The sequence below is a fragment of the Pimephales promelas genome, chromosome 17 (assembly GCF_988280905.1).
Source record: "Pimephales promelas chromosome 17, fPimPro1.hap1.1, whole genome shotgun sequence".
NCBI classification, from domain to species: Eukaryota; Metazoa; Chordata; class Actinopteri; order Cypriniformes; family Leuciscidae; genus Pimephales; species Pimephales promelas.
Window position 1 is genome coordinate 20667326 of NC_142785.1, and position 9652 is coordinate 20676977.

Below are 9652 nucleotides of genomic sequence, written 5' to 3' on the forward strand. Positions count from 1 at the left end.
ATCTCGTCGGGGGAATGAGCCAACCCTCTGTTTCTCTGCCCGAGACTTTAAATGAGCTTCGCTCAGACAGATCAGGTGAGACGGGAGGAGCGGCTCTCATCTGAATCGCACCGGCGTCTGTCGTATTGCGCTTCTCTCTCTCCTCCTCCTCCTCCCTGCCAGATTCGCTTCACTTCCGAGTCAAGTGGCCAAGCCGCAAATGTGCGACTGATTGGCCAAATGGCTGAGTGATGGAGAGGAGGGAGCGTTTGAGGGCCAGGGGCCTGTTTTACATGCCGGCTGAAGTAATGAGAGAAATGAGAACAGAAGTGTTTCCGCAGGCTGTAATATGCCTGGCCCGTCGCCCCGTCGCTTCGCTTCTGTAGACCGAACACATAATGAGCTGTTCCAGACGGCCCCCATTTATCTTACAGCCCCTAGTCCCCAGGGAGTGCTGCTGCTTTAAACTCACCTCAGCAATACTAGGAGCAGATGTTATTATCACACAGGGGCCTGTATTATTACTGCAGCCAATACACTGCACATTACCGCCAATGCTACTCTGTCACAGTCTCTGGTGCAGTGCTTGGATTGCACTTTAAAATCAAGTCTCTTGTCCACATGTAATGAGTAATGAGACCGATTAAAGGTGCACTCAGTGATTTTTATTTATTATTATTTTTTTTTACTTGGTTGTTAAAACATTTGTACACTTAAAGAACTGAAAAACACTTTTTTAGAAAAAAACTTTTCGTAAAGACGTTTTCTAATTTATTGACATCTAACTGTACAGGTGTGAATTTGCATTTCCTTCCGTCTGAGAATTATTCATTTCACTTTTGTGTCAAAGGGCCTTTAGAATAGAACTTAAGTTTTTTTTTTTTTTTTTTTGTTATTAAAAAACAAGCAAGCAAGCCTAGGTGACAAAGTAACCTAATGCATTACTTTCCATAAAAAGTTACAGAGTAATGCGATTAGTTACTTTTTTAGGGAGTAGCATAATACAGTAATAAAACAATACTTAAAAAGAATAATATTAAAATTCAGCTAGGATAGATTAAATTGATCAAAAGTGAGAGTAAAGATGTTTATAGTATTACAAAAGATTTCTATTTAAAATAAATCCTAAAAAAAAATTAACTTCCACCGAAATTTTAAGCAGCACAATTGTTTTCAATGTGTATAAAAAATGATAGCAATACTAAATATTTCTTGAGCACAAAAGCAGCATATTTGAGTGATTTCTAAAGGATCATGTGACACTGAAGAATTGAATGGCTGAATATATATAATATATATAATATAATATATATACATTTAATTTAATTTTTTTTTTTAAATAAATGCAGCCTTGGTGAACATAAGAAACTTCTATCCAAAACATTAAAGGGGTGGTATAATGCCCTTTTCACAAGATGTAAAATAAGTCTCTGATCCTCGGAGTGTGTATGATAAGTTTTAGCTCAAAATACCCCACAGATATTTGTATATAGCATGTTAAAATTTTCACTTTTTAATGGTGAGCAAAAACACACCATTTTGTGTGTGTCCCTTTAAATGCAAATAAGCTGCTGCTCCTGAATTTCAAAAACTGTTAGCCTTTTATGTTCAAACCGGAGTCAGACAATGATGGAGAGACTCGACAACTTGTAGTGGCAACAGGACATTTCTGAATGGTTAGTTGATGAATTTATGTACCTTATATGTAGTTATCTTCTAGTCATTTATCAGCATATTCTGTCTTGATAATCTATAAATGATGTTCCCAGGGTGGGGTTTATGTAAATTCTAGGGTTTGGATGTCACTTACCCAGGAGGAATGTCGTGTAGTCCCTACAAGCTGTTTGCTGTAGTCCTTAAAAAGGAATTTCTTTAAAAGCAAATATCTCCCTTTGCTTTGAACTTTGAGTGTTATAACTTCACAGATGTTTTTTGTTTGTTTTTTTTTTATGCTCAAACAGCAACATTACACACTAACTAAAGTTAGAAAAGTAAAATCATAAACAACCACCCATTTTAAAAAAACAGTAGTGTACATATAAACCACTAGGTGTCAGTATAAGTCTAACATGGAAGTCACAGCTAACATCATGTGTCATTGTCAACATACTCTCCAGTGTATTAAAACAAAACATATACATCATTTTAAAATGTTCTTTTTAACGGTCATGAAGTTCGTTGAATGCAGTAAATACTCAGCCAGTATGGGTTTTCGGATGCTGTCTTATTATCCAGTGCAACATAAACAAAATAATAATAAAAAAAAAATTACTGAGTGTACCTTAAGCCCTATTTTGTACAGGAATTTATTTAGGGATCACCATGGTTCATAGATCTCATAATCTAAATAAGCACACTCATTATTATGCTATATGTAATCACATTGAAATGGAAAAGATGTATATGTTTTTCTTTTACAGTAGTAATCTTTGAATGTTACACATTTTTGTGCATTTTGAATATTGTATATTGTATTTTCTTCACCTAATTCAGATCCCTAAAGAGTGTTAAAACAGAAGATTTTGTTTTTCCATCTATGGAGAGAGCAGATGGGATGGTTCTGTGTGGCTGTTTCTGCTGCAATAAAAGCCTTTCTCTTGTCTTGATTTTATGTTGTAAGAGGCCTGTTAATTTATATACTCTTCTCTTTTTTTCTGTCTGTTTGTTTCTCTCTCTCTATCGCTCTCTCTCTCTCTACTCTGTCATCGGTGTCTTCAGGCCCCAGCACTACCTGTCAAGAGGATTCCTGCTCCAATCAGGGTGTGTGTCTGCAGCAGTGGGAGGGCTTCAGTTGCGACTGCAGCATGACATCATTTGGAGGGCCGCTCTGCAATGACCGTGAGTCTTTCACCTCTCCTGCTTTTCAACTGCTGTAGAAAAACACAATGCACTGGTCCACAATCACCCAAATTAGTTTGTCAGTGGATGAGAGCACTTGTGCTGCTATTACTTATGGGATTCTTAAAACATCAGCCAGTTTGATGGCTATTATATTTTTTGGAAAATGGTATTGATTGTGTAAACTGTGAAACAGAAACACGGACCAATTTATATTAAAATCTCATGCACTATACTTAACACAAAGATTAAGATCAAAATATATGAGATTCCCCCGATGCATCAGATGTGACATGTCACATTGAATTAAGATGGAATCTCAGTGGCCCTTAGAAAGTGAACACTAGCATACTGTGTAATGCGTACTACTGTGTACTGATTTTAAAAAGTAGTTAGCTACATCGTCACAGCAAGTCCAGTTATCATCTCAAAGTTAAAAATATGGGTATTTTGCATTTGTGAAAAACCTGTGGTACATAAATACACATTAGCAAATATAAAAAAACATCCTGTTTAAAGCATACAGGAAAATGTTAATTTACCGTAATAATCTTACTATACATTATACGTATATGTAGTGATCATACTGCACAGGACTGTCTCTCAATGAAAAAATACATTTTCAATATAACTAATTAAAAAGGTCTTCTTTTTTTCAAGATAACTTTTTTAAGATGCAACATGAATGATATTATGTGGCAATGTTGGTACTATTGACCATTGTTTCATTTACTATTTTTAAAGGTGAAGTGTACAGGTGAAACTTGAACATTTTGAATACAGTGCAAAAGTTAATTTATTTCAGTAATTCAACTTAAAAGGTGAAACCAATATATTAAATAGACTCATTACATGCAAAGTGAGATATTTGAAGCCTTTATTTGTTATAGTTTTGATGACTATGGCTCATGAAAACCCTAAAATCCAAATTAAAATATTGTGAAAACGTTTTTAATAAATTTTTCGAGTTCCACCTGTATACTGTGTTGTATTCAGTAAATAAGTTAGTATTCCTTTCTGAACATAGTCATATTGTGCTTGCATGCATACTGCCAAAAGATTGCAGTCTTCTGCTACACCACTAGAGGGGGTTAGTGGACGGTGCATAGCTGGGATCTGTTCCAAGTTATATATCACAATATACTATGACAAAAAAAAAATAGATTTAATACACTGTTTTCATAGATATAAATTGCATCTAGAGGAAACAAGTGCTCTTGGATTTGTGTGTGTGTGTGGGGGGGCATTTATGAATGGACTTGTTATATTGAGCTGTATCGCAGGAAGAGCATTGACTGAATTTGGTGTGAAAAGCCCCAGTGCTTGTTGCCTGTGAAAGTGCTGAGTGCCAGGAATCTCAAGCAGAGTGAAAGTCCTTGAGATGGTTTACGGAGAAGATCTATTACAGGCTCAAGCCATGCACAGCTAATCCATTCTGCGGGTTTGCCAAACTGATAAGAGCCGCCTTTGTTCAGGAGGAAGAAACCACATAGACAGCTTGCATTACATCATCCGCATCCCTACACCTCGCTGGAATCTATTCAGTCTGTGTTTTTAGAAGAGAACGGGAGAACAAGATAGGATCGCTTTTGCTACCTAATTAGAATTATAAAGAAACCCCTCCCCCCATATATATACAGTGATATTCAGATCGATAAATGGAGTAAATTGGTGGATTTTCACGTTCACATTTGTTATTGTATGTAAGCCCATGGGTTACAGACTGAATATTTTACTGTGCAGAGTGTGCAATTAATACGGTATATGTGCACACAATATTAATGTTCATGCACACACAATCACACAGGCTCATTTAGATGTGCAAGCCTAGTGATCATGAGGCCGTGAAGGCAGTGCAAAGAGAAAGCATAGTGGCAGACAGTAAAGCCTGGGTTTGAACAAAACATTCCACCTTAAGACCTGCACTACACATACTACAGATCCATCTCTAATGTTCTAATGTAAGCTCTGCCTTTCTCTCTCTCTCACACACAGAAGTTCCAGAATTAGCTCTTGCATTCGTCAAATCCAAGTGAAAATTTAGAGTTACTCACCAGTGACTTATTATATGTAAATAAAATTATAATACATGGTTTGATTAAATATTTTCGCAAGAACATATGGGGAAAAGTCTTTGCATTATCCATCTAAAATAAAAATCTTGACTAAATTATATGATGTTCATGTTTTTGTTTGGTTTGCCTAAAATAGTTAAATGATACTACTGTTATTATTATTATTATTTGATTAATAACAAATATTTTAGAAATAATACAAAATGTAATATCTTAATTATAATTTCGTATCATTGTACTTTTATAATTTCATAAGAAATATTTAGGCTGTCTTAATTTCTATATTTTTGCTAGGGAAAAAACAGCTACTCCAAATTTTCATAACATAAAATTATGTGATAAAAAATATTGATAAACCAATTATTCATTCTCATATAATAAAAATGCAGATAATATGGTTTCATAACCTGTACGAATATAAGGCAGGTAAATTGTTTTTCTACTTTTATTCAAGAAAAAAAAAATACTAAGTATCTAATTTGTTATGAAATCATGGAATGTTTAATCATTAATATTATTGTTTTTTTGTTGTTTTTTTTAATTAAAAAATAAATAAATAAAATGGTGTCATGACCTGTAATATTAGGCTGTTATTTTTTTTCAGAATTTTGTTTGTCGCTGGTATTTATGGCAAAAGTTCGATTTGATTAGAGCATTTGGCCATTAGTCTCATCAAGCATGGACACATTTCAGAGTTGTTTGTCTACTATTGACATGAGCAGTTTGGTGTGAGCTGGTTGTCAAAGAGCATTTCAGAGAACAGTAACTAGCGAGGAGAAATGGCAGGGTCTTCACTGAAAGCAAAACTGATTTTCTCTGTGTAAATACAATTAATGGCGCAGAACGCAGATAATAGGCGGAGAAAAACGTGAAGAGATAACACGATTCTCACGTGAGAAATGTGATATTAAATCTGATGAATCGCGCCGTTTATGCACTCGTCAGTTCTCTAACCGAACAAAATGTGTTTAAAAGACGTGTTTCATTTTTAATTAGCTTTTTGCTTATCGAAGATCTTGTTTCTTAATAAACAACATCCAACCGGTTACTGAAGCATCATGGGTGGTGGTGGCAAAATGATTGTGGGGTTTATTATTTATTTGTTCTCTTTTCGCATTGTGGATCATTCCTCCTTTCTTTATAAAAAGAAAGCAGCGCAGAACAACAGAAAATAATACAAAAGCTGAAGTGAAACGAGAGAAAACGGACATATCCACTTATTTCTCCCCCACTGTTTAAAATACTTGAAATCTTTTTTTCCTCCACAGAATGGAAGCACCAGTATTAAAACATGCTCTAGTTCCTTTGAATCTGCTTTTGAGGTCAGCTGAAAAAAGAAATGGATTGGCTCAAACATGTGACTGTTGGAGAACAGCGAGGGTCCTCTGCTCAGAGCAACACCCAGTCTTCACCATTAGGTGGCAGCCTTGTAAATAGAAAATTAAACACATGCTCATTTTTGCAGGCGGGGTTTGCATATGCTTTTAATATTGCTGAGAACAATTAGCTCACTGTGAATGCGGCATACTGTTACCAAATTGTTTGGTAAACCTCTGGAGATGTGATGTGATGTTTCATTATATACAACACTGGGTATTGCTAAAGTCGTAGTGATAAAATTATCTTCCAAATGGAGCAGTTTGGGCTCCTGCTGGAGTCTGTCTTTGAGCCCCTGGCGAGGCGGCTCTGATCACCCTGCTTTGTCAACTTTAATTATACAGTGCTAACAATGCTCAAAGCTGAGAGGAGGGAGAAGCAATGATCTCCTTGTGCGAGAGGAGATGACACCGTGTCACTTTTATAGCGTGCGTCTTCACACTCCAGCTGGAGTCTCTATGGAGAAGCACACCTTCAGACCTCCTCGCACAATTCGGGGTGCTTATTAGGGAAAAGGGTGAACCTGACACATTCACCATAGATGATAGTTAAGTATGTTATTTTGTTTTGTTTCATTTGCATTACAAAACAGATGGTAACAAAACAGAGGTTTTGACTGATAGAGTAGACTAGATTGGATCTTCATATAGACCAGTGGTTCTCAACTAGTGGATTGTGACCCGTCATGCACAGCATGGTTAAAAAACAAAACAAAAAAATAATGCTAAATGCTAAATGCTAACCATATGATTGTGCAAAGTTGATTAAGGTCGCTCTAAACCTCTGTGATTTTCTTTCTTCTGTGGAACATGAAGAATGTTTTAAAAAAATGTGTTTTTGTCCTTTCGATGAAGCCAGTGGGATTCAGTTTTGTACTCTATTGACTTTAATTGACAGTAAAAGTAATTACTTTTATTGACAAAAACAGTTTAATTTAAATATCTTCTTTTTTGTTCCACAGAAGAAATAGTCATAATTAATTAGGACTATGGTTTGGAATTATATGAGGGTGAATATATGATGACAGAATTTATAAATGTTTGTGTTAAACGTACCTTTAAGAAAACGTACCTTTGTTTCTGACGTCAAAGCCTAGGCATCCGTCTTTATCAGTGTTTTGACTTCTCATACATGCCACTTGGTACCAACTAGACAAATTAGGCATATGGCAACATGACCAGGTTGCCTGACTTGCCTTTGTTTTCCAAAACTGTCAAATTGTATCAATTACACTACCAAATTAAGGCTATGAAGCAAAATCAGTTGAGAACCATTGTGCTAGTTTAATTGAAAACAATATGTCAAACTATAACACTTAAGATTTAGATTCATAAAAAAAAATACAGTTACATCGTAAGCCTTGCTTGAATCCTGGAAGCCATTGTTGCATCTTGCAAGTAAGGCAACACTGTTATTGAATCAAGACAGGCGCTGTCCGTGGTGCTGAAACGCACCCAATGACTGTCCTTCCAGTAAGAGAACTCATTCTGCTACACAATGGCCAAAGAGGAAGGCGTATATCAAGCTTTGATATTAGTTTGTGAAGGAAGAGGGAGCCCACACTCTCTGAATTCTAGCTGGACTCTCTCCGAGCCACCCCTCTGTCAAGGAGAAACGAAGACGGGAAGAGAGAAACGACGATTAGGAGGACGAGACACGAGACCCCCCCTTTCCACAGCTGCACGCGCCTCCCTGATGATCGAGGGGGAGGGAGAGAGAAAAAAGAGGGGGAGGAAAACTCAGCAGAGCCTCACCGTTCTCTGTTTCCCCTTCTCTACATTCAGAGGGTCTTTGCTTAGGAACGCTTCCGCTACAGAGGCGCTGTGAGAAGTAAGAGAAGAGGAAGGACTTTCTTCTTGCTGACATTTTCAGAAACTCTGACCACCCTTTTCACATGAGGACCACTTGACTACTCTTGCCCTTTCTTGGTACTCTCTTTCTGTTCTCCTTTTGTGTGTCTGCTAAGGTTTCCTCTGAGGCAGTGCGGACTGAGCTAGGCAGCCAGCAGCAGCTCTTGTGTGGTGTGAGAGAGTGTGTTTGTCGTTTGGGGAGGGGGAGAGGCACTCTGTATTGAGTTAAATGCTGCAGCGGCGATCTCGTCTTGTGTGTGCCATCGCTTCTGGTAGTCTCCCTGCTCCTCTCCCGTACTCTCCACGAGGATAACGTGTGATGTCCACTGGATACAGCTGGGATTCAGGCGATAGAGTGCACTGGAAAAGTCCAGGACTGCTGGGAGGTCTGTAGCAAAGGCTGCTCGCTCTTTTCTCCCTCTTCTCCAACACACCATTACGCCTACCTTTCTGGAGTACTGGATCGGATTCCGTGGTTTCTTTTGTTTTTTTCTCCCACAGGATTGTGTGCTTTTGAAGACCATGAAGAGAGGAATTTAATCCCGGACCAGTTTACCTCTTCTGTTATGCTCTTTTTTTGAATCCATACCTCGGAGAGAACTCTGCGGAAGTGCCCTCTCCATGTGGATCCAGCATTCCCATCCCTCTCCATCAGTGATTGGGCTATTGCATGGTCAGGATCTGAGGCTTGAGTGGGACATGGGTTGCCAGGTGGTTTGAGGACGCCCCTCTTTAAAGTCCTTGCACTCCGGTAGCATGCTGCGTCTGTGGCCCGGCGGGGCTCCTGCTGGTCTTGCTTCCATCCTGCTCCGCATCAACCTACGCCTGGCTCTCTGGCTGCCACCGCTGACTTTGGGGTCAGCCCTGGCTCTGGCAGAGGGGCCTGGGGAGCTCTACGTCCCTCAACATATGCCTCATCACCTCGTGCCTGCTGCCAGATCCCACGCCCCCCTGCGGGCAGGACATGGTGCGTAGCTTATTCGACTGCCACATTCACCCTGTCACTGCTGTAACCTTTCATTCCTAGAGCTTCTGCTTTCTGTCTGTCGAGATTCCTGCAGAAGAAGCGGTATCATGCTCTCGTAATCTCATGGTAATAGCTGGAGGTCTATGAGTGTGCTTGTGCAATTATGTGGTCAGGATGCAAATGCGGTCTTTAAGAGGTGTTTGTGAACATTATGCAGATGCATTATGCAGAGTACAAATGTTGAGAGCATAATGCTGGCTGCACCACAATCACTTAGCGACCAGCGATTCAGCCTCTGGTACGCTGACTATGCTCGAATACTTGTGTGTGTTTCTAGGGGGCTGTGTTTATAGAAACAGCGTCCTCACAACCTCTCCTGTTTGAAAGGTCTCATCCAAATGACTTAAGCTGACCTTTGACGTGATGAAATTCTATTCAAAGGACATCGTGGTCACTGTACAGTGTGTGTGTATTTAATTCAGCGAACCAGCCGAATTGAATGTATTAGGTCTAGAAGGGACAGTGGACAAGCTTTTAATGCGAATACTAGACCCCAAGGCCATCCA

General features: G+C 38.7%; 1 protein-coding gene across 27 annotated transcripts in view; it reads left to right on the plus strand.

The window, feature by feature from the left end:
* The window catches only part of nrxn1a (neurexin 1a), a 245765-nt gene that overhangs the window by 180731 nt on the left and 55382 nt on the right, over positions 1-9652 (plus strand). For 25 of the 27 annotated variants that reach the window (XM_089122111.1, XM_089122110.1, XM_089122113.1 and 22 more), the window contains one exon: positions 2698-2817. In XM_089122111.1, the coding sequence (XP_088978237.1) occupies positions 2698-2817 (120 nt within the window). Of the gene's footprint in view, positions 1-2697; positions 2818-8032; positions 9087-9652 lie in introns of those variants that run through there. The other 2 variants (XM_039661412.2, XM_039661411.2) reach the window with 2 other exon arrangements.